Here is a 15,066-nt window from a genome sequence, read left to right as displayed (position 1 = left end):
CCTGGAAGTACCGTGGCCGCTACGGAAACCAAAACTTGTGCAAGTGAAATTTGAATCCAATGATCAGATTCAAAACCAAATTTTCTTAACGATTCCACACAAAAAAAGATTCCATTGGAATCGTAACTTTTGAAACAATTCCAAGTTGTAACCGGTTCTCAATGCCAAATGCTACCTGTGAGTAACCTTGGGTGGGTCTCTTCCTTCTTGCCTTCTTCACACTGGTTTCTTATTGTGGCACAGAGCAACCTGACTGCACACAGACAGGCAACCACCCCAAGGTTATGAATACAGAAAGTGAAAATTAGAGCAGGTTCAATGGCTTTAACAGTGCCAGTAATGGGAGCCCCATGGGCTCAGAGGCCATGTGTAAATTATTCATGGAGGACTTCAACACATTGGGGTGGTTACACAAGATTGAAATGACCAAAAGGAGTCCAGTGCAGATTAGAACCTGAAACTGAAGGGAAGCTTGTGTGCAAAATGGGTGACCTTTCCCAAGGCTATTTGTGAGACCCTCATTAACAAGGCACGTTTGTTTAGTCCTGTGACAAAAAATCAAATCAAAGTGTCACAGTATCAAGTGTCAAATATGATGCATCTCTTTATTCCTGGTTGCCCTGATTGTCACCATAATGATTCTTGTTGGCAACCCGTCTGAGAAATATCTTCCGGAGACAGTTGCAGATTATTAATCTACAAAAAATGCAGTAAAATAATGTAAAACTGTTGGGGAAAGTTATGGGCTTGCATGGCTGGCCATATTGAAGTATTTAACTGCCAAAAACTGTTTAATTTGTTGCCAGCTATGCTTCCCAAAAATAATGCAAGTATCCTATGTTATGAGAAGTTGAGTGTTAGGTATAGTTTTTAAATGCTGTATGTTTCAAAAAGATATTACAGACAAGTCTTGATGACATGTCTTAAATGTAGCTAAAGCTTCCAACGTAGTTTTGACGCCTCACATGCAAAGGTTTGGAAAGGTTAACCACTAACCCAAACAAGGAAATTACAGCGTACTGGTCTGATCCTTTGATTTGATTGGATGTAGGAACGTATTCAAAAGAGTGTTCTGTATGTGGTGTAAGTAGTAAGGCTGCACAATATATCGGTTGTTTATCGTCATCGCGATATCAACTGGCGCAATAAACCCATCGCAAAAGGCTGCGACATATCACAAGACAATATCAGTAGAAAACTGCACTTTATAATGTAACTGTTATTCTTTTTAGTGGTGCCTTTTATATTAAATTCAATGTATAATTTGTTCAATAAAAGAATGTTGGAAATTATTTCCTTTCATTTATTTTAAATTCAACAAGCAAGATTTTAACATCTGTTTATTTATCAAAAGTAATATCATTATTGCGATATTCAACAACGGTATCACATTTTATATTTTCCTCATATCATGCAGCTCTAGTAAGTAGGATGTTGCTATCCCAGGTTTCACTGAGATAAAAGTGTAAGTACATCTGAAGAAACTGAGGAAAATCAGTGAGAGACAAACTTTAGTTACATTTTAGCAGCAGCAAGGAATGAAGTTATCCCCATCAGCCAGTTTGGTAGGCAAACAGTCAATGTGGACATCCTATACTTGATGCTGGCTGGTAACACCCAAGAGTGGGGTGAGGCTTGAAAATACAAAGCAATAATGACAAGATGGTGATAACACCAGGGATGTAATAATGCTGGGGGACTTACCCATGGTGGTAGCTCCGAAGTTGGCACACTTTGCCTCACTGCTTTCTCTTCATGCTCCAGGAATGATAAGGCACGGTTTATCCTGTAGTCCTTACTGCCATGGTTTTTCCTCCAATAAAACAACACCGCGAGTCCAATCAGAACCCAACTAAAGCTAAACCCAAAGTATCCCAAGACGTAGATCGGGAAGATGATAGCGAACGTCTTGCCAAATTTCATCCACATTTGGGTGACATCTGTCAGAGACGAGTGTGGCTCTTCGTCCAGCTCTTCTGGGGACAGAGGTGGGCCTATGGTGGAGCTCACCGGAATGCTGGGCGCAGCAACGGGTCCGTTTGTCCTGACACCTGGTCCAGCCGAACCCTCCATCCTGTCATTCATTTCCCCACTGGTAAGACATTTTTACAGACATGTACAGCAAATGTTAGGGTCTTGCCACACATGGCAACGAAAATTGCAGCCTCCACAGGTCAAAGGTCAAAGAAACAACAACAACACTATAGCCATGCTGTCTGGAATAAAACAATATTAAGCATGACAAAGAAACAACAAGCCAACTATTGAGCATCATAAATGTACCATTGAGATTCTGTGTCTTAGTTTATTTGATTAGTGCCAACACAGAATAACACTAAATAAAAGTGTAGCGACAGCATAGGTGGAAAGAGGTATAAAAAATATGTTCCTTCTAACCAAAGTCCACAAAAAACCGACCTGGCTTTCTCTACTAAAAACAGTAAATACAAATACTAGAAAAATAGTTTTAAACACTATAATATCATTTGAAAAAGTATCTGATTTTATGATATTATCTATCAAAAGGGGGACCCACAGATAATTGTTTAGTAAAAGGCCTAGAGGCTTCATGTTAACGTTACAGTAAAGTTGTTAACATGTAACTTAAATCTCTAAAACATCCAAACTGATCCTCATCTGTGTACTCATGAAAATACTATTCGTTTAGTTTAGTCCATGTTTTCACACTGTGTAGCATATTCAGCTTATAGCTTATACAGGTTGAACTGTTATGCCAGTGTCTAACCTTTTGCATGGTGAGGACGTTTTAACAAACTCCTTTGCAATAATGTCAAGTTGTGTTACCTTGATTCCTGGGGAAAGTGGCAACAGTACGAACTTGAAAGGTTAGAACCTACTATATAATGCAAAACGTTTCGAACTTCTTCAATTCGGCATATACCCAATACACCTACACACAATTTTTGTTATAGAATTTCAACTTTTAAAATTGCTTCAACCGTTGCCCCCGCAATCTTCTGCCACCAAAACACAGCGCCGTGGTGTGAAGCGGTTATGAAAGTGGAGGTTTTACTGAGATATGTGTTGTTTGGTTTGGTTGTATGTATGCCGAATAGAAGATCGCCGACTACTAAATCCAACATCCACTTAAATTATTACTAAATGTGCGTACAATTTTACCGTTGAACACATCAACTGTTATTTGCCAGCTTTTTTGAACAGAGTCTGTCTGACGTTCTCTCCACAAAGTGACACGTATCGGGGCTAGGGTTTGTCCACTAGCACTGCGTAAAAGCAAACACCAGCGAAAAACAACTTGACAACGCTGAGCAAGCAACCCACTTACCGGTATACGCCTGCGACATTCGCTCTTCCCTGAAAAAAAAAAACTAAAATTCACTCTCCCAGCCAAGTCCACAGCATGCCGATCAGCTAAACTCAGATAATCTGTCTCCCCTTCCGTACATCTTGCTTTAAGGGCGGCCGGTCCCTCTCAACCAGCCTGCAGGAAACTGTCATTGTGGGAAAGAGGTCAGCCTCAGACAGGGAGGGAGCTTCAAATCGACAAACACAGCAGCAGACATTGGCGCCATCTTGCGCTTTGAAAAAAACGTTTCTATTCCACTGTTTTCACGAAATGTGAAAATGGGTTTTGAGCTCTTTGTTTTTGAGTAATTTAAAAAATTGAGTTTTAATGGTAATCCAGTCCATGTTTGGCACGTCTAAATGCGAAATGTTTATAGTAGACCTGGTCCTATGTGGTCTGGGTGGAGAAAAACCAGTGAAATCGCCCTTTTTATTGTAGCCTACATGGTTAAAGGTTATCGGAGTAAAGAGTGGGTTCAAACAGTAACAGTATGAGTCTACTTAGGAATCAAGACCAGGTTTGACAAGTCTTTCATTTTTTTTATCTAGACCTTTTCTAAATTGAGATTGAAAATATGAAATAGCCCCTTTTCTGTTTTTACAAATAGACTAAATGTGAAATTAGGTTTTAAACTGCACATATGGGTTTTTACGGAAGCCGAGAACGGCCGTGGATTTTTTATTTTTTTATGCACTGTTATCTCGTGATAACGACTTATTAATTCGTTATATCGATATAACAAAGTTTGTTTTCTCGAGATAACTAATTAATTATTTTGTTATCTCGACATAACAAAGATCGTTTTATCGAGATAACGAATTAATTAATAATGTGTTCGTCTTGAATTCAAACTAATGCGCTGCAACGAACGGCTTCCGTAGCACCACTGGCTGTAGCTGTAGCCTACCGGTAAGTTGTGCGCCACATTTGTATACACTTTATTAGTTGACTGGGTTTGTTTAGGGGCTACCAGTTAGCAGATGGGAGGCTAACAAACTCTTATATAGCTAACGTTAACTTAGCAATGTGATGTGAAATGTAAATAAATGTTTATTCATTAATTTAATAGTGCTTTGATATGTGACTGGGTTTGTTTAGGGGCTACCGGTTAGCAGATGAAAGGCTGACAAACTCCTATCTGTCCGGCTGCCTCAGCTAAGGTAACGTAAATGTAGGCTAACGTTAACTTAGCAATATAATGTGAAACGTAATTAAACATTTATTAATTCATTTAATAGTGCTTTGATATGTGACTGGGTTTATTATTATGGTTTGTTGCACAGCATTGTAATGGTCAAATCAAAATGTGGCTATTAAATAATCAGAAGAACTATATGACAACCCTTTTGTATTAGGGCCAGCAGTCAAGAATGGAACAACGTTGTTGCAGCTGCTAACAATGACTACATTTACTGTTGAGTCCTACAGATCACCATGGACCAGTTTCTCTCAGCCTTGAGAGAAAGGGGTGTTCCTGAGGAGAACCTGGCAAGAATGGCAGAGGACAAGGTGAAGTAGCTACACAATCTAAGTCAATATTCAAAGACATTGCCTGCTAATGCTAAATTGACAAATGAAGAAGTATTTTGGTCCAATTTGGTTGTTGTAAGTCTGTAGAATCATAAATATGATCCATCTGGACATTGATAATGGCATAATACCTTACCTGCACAAGATGGACATAAAATGATTTATATGACCTAAGTTAATACTGGTAACTACTAAATTGCAGCAACGGTTGGACACACACCCTTGCTGTTAAAAACAGATAAACAAAACCAGCTACGACCAGTGTATACATTACATTCTCACTCAGAAATAAACAGAAACTCAAAACACTCATTACTCAAATATATGTAGCCGTGTAGTTCATTCATTTAAATATAATTTTCTACTGGTGTGAGATAGTTCTCAAAGTTGTCTAATGTATTCTTTGTTTTCTTTTGAGTATAACATTGTTGTGCAATAAGTGAAATGTGAAGCAGATTTTAAGTGAGCTGCATAGTAACATGTTGTTGCAAATTTTGGTCACAAGGTGGCAATAATGACTCATGTCATAAGAATAAAATGAGTATTTTTCCTTCCAAAATGTTCCTTCAGTGTTTTCTAAATAGAAAGGTTCTGATATAGTAAAAAAAGTAAAAGTAAAAAGCATTTTACGGTGGCCCTGAAGTGCAAATCACCACAGCAATTAGAGAAACACAACAACAAATCATAAAACACAACGGCAAATAGGAAAACACGACAGCAAATATGAAAACAAAACGGCAAATAAGAAAACACGACAGCAAATAGGAAAACACGACGGCAAATAGGAAAACACGACGGCAAATAGGAAAATATGAAAACACGACAGCAAATATGAAAACACGACAGAAAATATGAAAACACGACAGCAAATAGGAAAACACGACAGCAAATATGAAAACACGACAGAAAATATGAAAACACGACAGCAAATAGGAAAACACGACAGCAAATATCAAAACACGACAGCAAATAGGAAAACACGACGGCAAATATGAAAACACGACGGCAAATAGGAAAACACGACGGCAAATATGAAAACACGACAGCAAATATGAAAACAAGACGGCAAATAGGAAAACACGACAGCAAATATGAAAAAACTTCAACAAATCACAAAACACAACGGCATTAACTTCTACTGGAAAAGGTAGGGCCTATCTAGTAGAGGACGGACCCTCCTGATTGGACAGACGCACTGTCTGTCTTTTTACAGGAAGGAGAGGTGAAAAAATAAAAGTGCCTCACTGTCTATGCTTTTAACAGACGGACTAGCCGTTTCTCATTTCAAAACACTGGACGAAATGGATGTGGAACTATGAACTGTGCTGTTGGTGAATCGGCGTCAGTCTGCTTGCAGGAGGAGAATATTCTGTCAGGAACTTTGCTCGCAACGTGCAAAGGTAGGTAACGTTACCGACACCGATAGGCTTTAATGTAAGCAATAGTCGTTTTGTCTTATTTATCCCATGTCAATAAATTAAAAACTCGTGGGAGTTCATGTTTGTACAGTAGTCATAACACTTACCGGTAAGGAGAATTGCAGTAGCTAACCGTTTACATTAGCTTGTAGTTTACTGCATGTATGCAACATTAGCTCATTGTCCAGTAGCTTCTAGCTTTCAGACAAATGCAGTGCAAAATATGATCAGCAACTACAAGGTAAACGCTACCAGCTAATGAGCTACCACAGGCAGTATGATATGCATTAAACTGCAAGTGAGAAAGGGTAAATAGTACTGTAAACACACAAGCTACAAGGCTACAACCAACATATGAAAAGTCATAATACCTCCATTGATAAACACCCACTAACACAGTAAAGGTAGGTGTAAGTGTGTTAAATGGTCAACAGTTGTCAGTTAAGACCATGATGAAGAAACTACACCACTACACAGTTACATGAAGTACCTTCATGTTTCAGTATGCTTAAATATACTTGTGATACAATTCTAATCTTACCAGGACAGGTTGGATAACTACTGGACTAACCTAATCTTACCAGGACAGGTTGGATAACTACTGGACTAACCTAATCTTACCAGGACAGGTTGGATAACTACTGGACTAACCTAATCTTTCTCCTTCTGTCTGCAGTCCGGAAGCAACACCATCATCGGGAGCTGAGTCTGATCGCCGCTTCATGTTGAATATACTTGTGTACAGTATATAGTAATGTTTGAATAAATGTTATAATAAAGATACACGTTTCATTAATGTCTTTTTAGAGCTTGTATACCTAACTAGCTATTAAAACAGGTAGCATCTGAATATAATTACTCAGTTAGAAGTTTCCTGTGTCCAGGTCATAATTTGATGGAAAAATAAACATTGAAAAACAGTTTATATTATATACACACCCAAAAACTTAAAAGACACAGACAAACTAGTTAATTTAATGCATTTATTTTTTGAATGGCAATCTCTAATATAGCAAATAATCTATTCAACATCTCTTTTTGGCCTCTGTCTCCCTGCTTGTCTTTTGCTTTCCCTCTCCTCCTCATCTCTCCCTTCTGGTGACGCTAGTGCAGCCACGACGCTGAAGTTGGCATCCGATTCGCAGCTTCTGATTTGGCAGTTAAGGGGAACTTAAAACTGTTTTTTTAACCTCTTACTGTATTGAATGAGTGTTAGTCATTAAGGTAAATTTATAATTATGTCTAAAACACACTTTTAGATTTGTGAAAGCTTTATTGTCTTTATGAGAAAATAAGTTTTTTTTCACATATAAACCACATTAGACTAGGTCTAGATCCACCTAGACTTGTCAAATCTGGACTACATTATCCCAGAGAGGCTAAGGAGTCTTAAAAACACAGTTTGGGATTTGTGAAAGCTTTATTCTATTTGTGAAAATGCCATAAAGGGAGATTTTACTGTTTTTTGCATATGTAGACCACATTGGACCAAGTCCACATCCAAAACCACAATACCTAAACTTGTCAAAACTGGACAAGAATTAACTCACTCTCTCCATGTCATTTATTATATCCATGAGCAGGTCTTCCCCTGTACTTGTGTAAACACGGTAACGCAAACTTGGTAATCTACAGTGGGCAATACAGCACCGTAAAGAAAAGACCTTTACGACAGCAGGTGTGGTGAAAATACTACCACTTTTGTCCAAAGTGGCCGCTAGAATTAACACAAACTGAAAGTTACATATAGCCACTTTAAGTCATAGAAAAAAATGTCTTCATGAATATAATGTGGAACTGCTGTGGACCTATCTCTGACAGCAACACATTTAGGATGTATTTGATCCTGTCAGAAGACACCATGGTGCACACTTTATCAGAGAGTGTGTCACAGCTGTCGAGGAAGTTTGACAGGTATTTCACAATCCTGTCCAGCTGGGTTTCATCATCAAAGAAGATCAGGACCCAGCGTTACCCAGAAGTGGGGTTGCTCCTCACCTGAGACAATGGCCTATGAAGTATGAATTAAAAAAAATCTTAATAAATACTCAGTCCTGCCTCTTTTTCTGAGGAAAGGTGAGAAAACAACACTTATGTTGAAGGAGAAGGATTTGAAGAGTAAATTAAACCACTGGCAAATCTATGACGATATTTGGATTGATTTCCAAAAGGTAAAAATAACTTTTTCTACTTTTCTTTTGAAGTGAGAAGGAAGACCTGCTCATGGATATAAGAAATGACATGGAGAGACGTGGACTTGTACGTTGAATGTCAATTAGCAAAGGCCATGCTGTGGCAATAAAATAAAACAGTTTATTTAGCATCTCTGGGATAATTTAGTCCTGATTTGACAAGTCTTAAATATTGTGGTTTTGGATCTGGACCTGGTCCAATGTAGTCTATATGTGAAAAATACAGTAAAATCTCCCTTTATTGCATTTTCACAAATAGAATAAAGCTTTCACAAATCTCAAACTGTGTTTTTAAGACTCCTTAGACTCTCTGGGATAATTTAGTCCTGATTTGACAAGTTTAGAAAAACGGTGAAATCTCCCTTTATTGTGTTCTCATAAAGACAATAAAGCTTTCACAAATCTAAAAGTGTGTTTTAGACATAATTAATAATTTACCTTAATGACTAACACTCATTCAATACAGTAAGAGGTTCAAAAAACGGAGGATCAGTCACTTAGCAATGTAAATTATGTTTCCCTGCTGAATCGGACAGTTTGAAGTTCCCCTTAAATTTCCCCTTAACTGCCGAATCGGAAGCTGCGAATCGGATGCCAACTTCAGCGTTGTAGTGCAGCCTCCATTTGTTCCTTAGTCCCTGTTAAAAGACAGCAAACACAAGAAAAAGATCTTTACCATTATAAATGCTATAACGGAATGTTATACTTGTTACATGGGAAACTACTCATACATTTTAGCTTTCATTTAACGTTGCTAGTGAAGTTAACAAGGTGCAGCTTTACATCCAATCCTGCAGCTACAACTGATAAACAATCCAATTTCTAAATCTCTGCTAACATTACGCATATACAGTAATGGCTTACAAAAAGAGATGAAAATGCCACCGGACATTAAACTTTACGAACACAAATGGCATAAAAGACAGCAACACAGCTAGCTAGCTAACAGCCTAATGTTAAATGATAGGTTCAGTTAGCTTAACGTTAGCTCGGGTGTATCTACCTAATTATAATAGCAATTTGTACCAGCATTAATGCGTAACACTTGACATTGATGTAACACATTAACGGTGATAACAAATGTACGGCAAACACTAAATATACTTACATTTAAATGTTAATTGTGCCATCAGCGATGCCGCTCCAACTCCCACTTAGGTCCGCCATTGTTGTTGTTTTTTTAACGAGCCGGCAAAGCCGCGCGCATAGGATTGTGGGTGATTTGGGAGCGCGAAAGACAGACAGTGCGTCTGTCCAATCAGGAGGGTCCATCCACTGCTAGATAGGCCCTACCTTTTCCGGTAGAAGTTAATGCCGTTGTGTTTTGTGATTTATTGAAGTGTTTTCCTATTTGCTGTCGTGTTTTCCTATTTGCCGTCGTGTTTTCATATTTGCTGTCGTGTTTTCATATTTGCTGTCGTGTTTTCATATTTGCCGTCGTGTTTTCATATTTGCCGTCGTGTTTTCCTATTTGCCGTCGTGTTTTCCTATTTGCCGTCGTGTTTTCATATTTGCCGTCGTGTTTTCCTATTTGCCGTCGTGTTTTCATATTTGCCGTCGTGTTTTCCTATTTGCCGTCGTGTTTTTCTATTTGCAGTCGTGTTTTCCTATTTGCTGTCGTGTTTTCCTATTTGCTGTCGTGTTTTTCTATTTGCAGTCGTGTTTTTCTATTTGCTGTTGTGTTTTCCTATTTGCTGTCGTGTTTTTCTATTTGCTGTCGTGTTTTCCTATTTGCCGTCGTGTTTTTCTATTTGCAGTCGTGTTTTCCTATTTGCTGTCGTGTTTTCCTATTTGCTGTCGTGTTTTCCTATTTGCTGTCGTGTTTTTCTATTTGCAGTCGTGTTTTTCTATTTGCTGTTGTGTTTTCCTATTTGCTGTCGTGTTTTTCTATTTGCTGTCGTGTTTTCCTATTTGCCGTCGTGTTTTCATATTTGCCGTCGTGTTTTCATATTCGCCGTCGTGTTTTCCTATTCGCCGTCGTGTTTTCCTATTCGCCGTCGTGTTTTCATATTTGCCGTCGTGTTTTCCTATTTGCCGTCGTGTTTTCATGTTTGCTGTCGTATTTTCATATTTGCTGTCGTGTTTTCCTATTTGCTGTTGTGTTTTCCTATTTGCCGTCGTGTTTTCCTATTTGCCGTCGTGTTTTCATATTTGCCGTCGTGTTTTCCTATTTGCCGTCGTGTTTTCATATTTGCCGTCGTGTTTTCCTATTTGCTGTCGTGTTTTCCTATTTGCTGTCGTGTTTTTCTATTTGCAGTCGTGTTTTTCTATTTGCTGTTGTGTTTTCCTATTTGCTGTCGTGTTTTTCTATTTGCTGTCGTGTTTTCCTATTTGCCGTCGTGTTTTTCTATTTGCAGTCGTGTTTTCCTATTTGCTGTCGTGTTTTCCTATTTGCTGTCGTGTTTTCCTATTTGCTGTCGTGTTTTTCTATTTGCAGTCGTGTTTTTCTATTTGCTGTTGTGTTTTCCTATTTGCTGTCGTGTTTTTCTATTTGCTGTCGTGTTTTCCTATTTGCCGTCGTGTTTTCATATTCGCCGTCGTGTTTTCCTATTCGCCGTCGTGTTTTCCTATTCGCCGTCGTGTTTTCATATTTGCCGTCGTGTTTTCCTATTTGCCGTCGTGTTTTCATGTTTGCTGTCGTATTTTCATATTTGCTGTCGTGTTTTCCTATTTGCTGTTGTGTTTTCCTATTTGCCGTCGTGTTTTCCTATTTGCCGTCGTGTTTTCATATTTGCCGTCGTGTTTTCCTATTTGCTGTCGTGTTTTCATATTTGTCGTCGTATTTTCATATTTGCCGTCGTGTTTTCCTATTTGCCGTCGTGTTTTCATATTTGCCGTCGTGTTTTCCTATTTGCCGTCGTGTTTTCATATTTGCCGTCGTGTTTTCCTATTTGCCGTCGTGTTTTTCTATTTGCAGTCGTGTTTTCCTATTTGCTGTCGTGTTTTCCTATTTGCTGTCGTGTTTTTCTATTTGCAGTCGTGTTTTTCTATTTGCTGTTGTGTTTTCCTATTTGCTGTCGTGTTTTTCTATTTGCTGTCGTGTTTTCCTATTTGCCGTCGTGTTTTTCTATTTGCAGTCGTGTTTTCCTATTTGCTGTCGTGTTTTCCTATTTGCTGTCGTGTTTTCCTATTTGCTGTCGTGTTTTTCTATTTGCAGTCGTGTTTTTCTATTTGCTGTTGTGTTTTCCTATTTGCTGTCGTGTTTTTCTATTTGCTGTCGTGTTTTCCTATTTGCCGTCGTGTTTTCATATTTGCCGTCGTGTTTTCATATTTGCCGTCGTGTTTTTCTATTTGCAGTCGTGTTTTCCTATTTGCTGTCGTGTTTTCCTATTTGCTGTCGTGTTTTTCTATTTGCAGTCGTGTTTTTCTATTTGCTGTTGTGTTTTCCTATTTGCTGTCGTGTTTTTCTATTTGCTGTCGTGTTTTCCTATTTGCCGTCGTGTTTTTCTATTTGCAGTCGTGTTTTCCTATTTGCTGTCGTGTTTTCCTATTTGCTGTCGTGTTTTCCTATTTGCTGTCGTGTTTTTCTATTTGCAGTCGTGTTTTCATATTTGCCGTCGTGTTTTCCTATTTGCCGTCGTGTTTTTCTATTTGCAGTCGTGTTTTCCTATTTGCTGTCGTGTTTTCCTATTTGCTGTCGTGTTTTTCTATTTGCAGTCGTGTTTTTCTATTTGCTGTTGTGTTTTCCTATTTGCTGTCGTGTTTTTCTATTTGCTGTCGTGTTTTCCTATTTGCCGTCGTGTTTTTCTATTTGCAGTCGTGTTTTCCTATTTGCTGTCGTGTTTTCCTATTTGCTGTCGTGTTTTCCTATTTGCTGTCGTGTTTTTCTATTTGCAGTCGTGTTTTTCTATTTGCTGTTGTGTTTTCCTATTTGCTGTCGTGTTTTTCTATTTGCTGTCGTGTTTTCCTATTTGCCGTCGTGTTTTCATATTTGCCGTCGTGTTTTCATATTCGCCGTCGTGTTTTCCTATTCGCCGTCGTGTTTTCCTATTCGCCGTCGTGTTTTCATATTTGCCGTCGTGTTTTCCTATTTGCCGTCGTGTTTTCATGTTTGCTGTCGTATTTTCATATTTGCTGTCGTGTTTTCCTATTTGCTGTTGTGTTTTCCTATTTGCCGTCGTGTTTTCCTATTTGCCGTCGTGTTTTCATATTTGCCGTCGTGTTTTCCTATTTGCTGTCGTGTTTTCATATTTGTCGTCGTATTTTCATATTTGCCGTCGTGTTTTCCTATTTGCCGTCGTGTTTTCATATTTGCCGTCGTGTTTTCCTATTTGCCGTTGTGTTTTCATATTTGCCGTCGTGTTTTCCTATTTTCTGTCGTGTTTTCATATTTGCTGTCGTATTTTCATATTTGCCGTCGTGTTTTCATATTTGCCGTCGTGTTTTCCTATTTGCTGTCGAGTTTTCCTATTTGCTGTCGTGTTTTCCTATTTGCTGTCGTGTTTTCATATTTGCCGTTGTGTTTTCCTATTTGCCGTCGTGTTTTCCTATTTGCTGTCGTGTTTTCATATTCGCTGTCGTGTTTTCATATTTGCCGTCGCGTTTTTCTTATTGCTGTTGTGATTTGCACTTCAGGGCCACCGTAGAATTTGCATTAAAAGTAGAATTTATCTAAAAAGTTATTGAAACGTAAAAAAGTAAATCTAACTGAGTAAATGTAACTCGTTACTACCACCTCTGGATATAAGTGTTCTCTAGAGTCAAATGTTTTTATACGTAGAAGTCAATCTCTCTGTGAATAGCCCTTTCAGAGCCTTCTTTTTCTGAGTGTGATGGTTACCAGTAGGTGATTATGACATTATATCTGCTTTTGTGTTTTAGATCGATCAAGACATTGTAAAGGTCCTTGGAGAAGACAAACTCTCTGCTTTTATTCCTCGATATGGAGACCGTGTCTTTGCCAGAAACTGGAAGGAGTTATCCTCAAGTGAAAGGATAGAGGATACAGAGCAAAGGAAACAAACTTTAATAAATAGACTAAGAGAGAAGATGAAACTTCCATCCACCGTCTCAGCCACAGCAACCAGCAGCTTTATCTCTAAGCCTACACTTTATATCTAAGCCTACACTTTCAGCATTCTTATTTTCTACGGAAATAAGAATGCTGAAAAGAAGACAAGGAAAATCGAACTTGGCTGGTTGAACTACCAAAATTCTATGTACAAACAAGTAAGAAGGCCTACTGGGGGTGGAACAAGAGAGATGGTTGTAAGCAAAGATGATACTGTATCCACAATTCTTGAAAAAGGGAAAACCCTTTTTTTCCCCAACGGTACATCGACGAAAGGCAAATTAGAGTCTATTTTAGTCTAATTAGAGACTTTGAGTTCATGCTTTCTGTCATTGGTTCTGAGGAGCCCCTTGAGGGTAGTGTCACAGTTGGAAGTTTGTTAGAACAAACTAATTACAAGATCCTCAGACTATACCTCTGTACAAAGCCAAAAGATTGTAGTGATTCTGAGCTTAGTGATGAAACAACAGACATGCCCTTTTCACCTGATACATCCAACACACTTGGGCCAGCTAAACATGCATCTCCATCCTCATCCAGCCCATCACTGCTCTCCCCCGCTCCTATCATAAGACCTCGGTACGGCAGTAGGCCTTTCTCTTGGAGCAGTCCCAATACTACCTCAACACTCCAAGCAACTCCTGCTTCTCAAACATCAGGCCAGCCTCTTATAGATCTATCCAGTGATGATGAAGTTATTGTACTTGGATATGACACCAACATGCCTTGTGAACTTGTCGATTGTCTTGCTGACACTCTGATATATTCACCTCTACACGTCAAGACCACAGTAAGTCCAGATTCCTGGCCAGTTAACAGCCAACAAGAAAGCGGCCCAAACACAGTCTTTGAAAATCAAATAGAAGCAGCAGTAGTGGTAGCTGAGATGGAAGAAGATATTATTGACATTGTGGATTCTGAGCAGGCTTCAAGTTCCGCCAGCATGATGGCCACTAATTTCTTTGCAAATCCAGAGAATATAGTGGAGAAACAAGTCATTGTGATCCGCAAAACACACTGTCTTGTGGACATGATTGAAGCATTTACAGACGACTGCATACTGGATTATTTCAATCAGGCGTGTGCTTGAACGTGGCGAGGTTGAGGCTGGAGTTGGGAGTGGGGTCACCAGAGACTGCCTCACTGATTTCTGGGATATGTTTTATGCAGTGCCTGTGGAACCAACTACAAGATCCCACTTTTGTACCACAAATTCCAAGAGAAAGAGTGGACTGCTGTTGCTCGCATCTTGGCCTTTGGATGGCAGAAATTTCAGTTATTTCCAGTCCAACTTGCCCCTCCGTTCCTTACAGAGGCGCTATCTCTTTCCTGCTCAGACAATCTACTGGAAGCTTTCTTCAACTATATCAGCGCAACTGAGAAGGATGTGCTAACTGAGGCAATTAGCAACTTCAAAGGGGCAGATATGGATGAACTCCTTAGCATACTCAGCAGTCACAACTGCTGTGTACTCCCAACTGAAGAAAATCTGCCAAATCTGGTGGAGGAAATAGCCCACAAAGAGATGGTACAAGAACCAGCATTTATCATAAAGTGTTGGAAGCCAATTCTCAGGTCTATTGGACA

At 39.0% G+C, this 15,066-nt stretch overlaps 1 protein-coding gene across 7 annotated transcripts in view; it reads right to left on the bottom strand.

Moving 5' to 3' along the window:
* Nucleotides 1–3,511, bottom strand: part of LOC116055586 (extended synaptotagmin-2-like) — a 105,574-nt gene extending 102,063 nt beyond the window's left edge. For 4 of the 7 annotated variants that reach the window (XM_036004831.1, XM_031307596.2, XM_036004832.1 and 1 more), the window contains exons 1-2: nt 3,316–3,475; nt 1,705–2,092 (exon numbers count right to left, since the gene is read on the bottom strand). In XM_036004831.1, coding sequence (XP_035860724.1) covers nt 1,705–2,092; nt 3,316–3,326 — 399 coding nt within the window. In that variant the 5' untranslated portion in view covers nt 3,327–3,475. Of the gene's footprint in view, nt 1–1,704; nt 2,093–3,307 lie in introns of all 7 variants that reach the window. The other 3 variants (XM_031307600.2, XM_031307601.2, XM_031307598.2) reach the window with 2 other exon arrangements.
* Nucleotides 3,512–15,066: the final 11,555 nt, after the last annotated feature.

Source organism: Sander lucioperca, chromosome 9, assembly GCF_008315115.2.
Source record: "Sander lucioperca isolate FBNREF2018 chromosome 9, SLUC_FBN_1.2, whole genome shotgun sequence".
Taxonomy (NCBI): Eukaryota; Metazoa; Chordata; class Actinopteri; order Perciformes; family Percidae; genus Sander; species Sander lucioperca.
The sequence above is the reverse complement of the archived record's forward strand: the minus strand, read 5'-3'. Positions and strand labels throughout refer to the sequence as shown.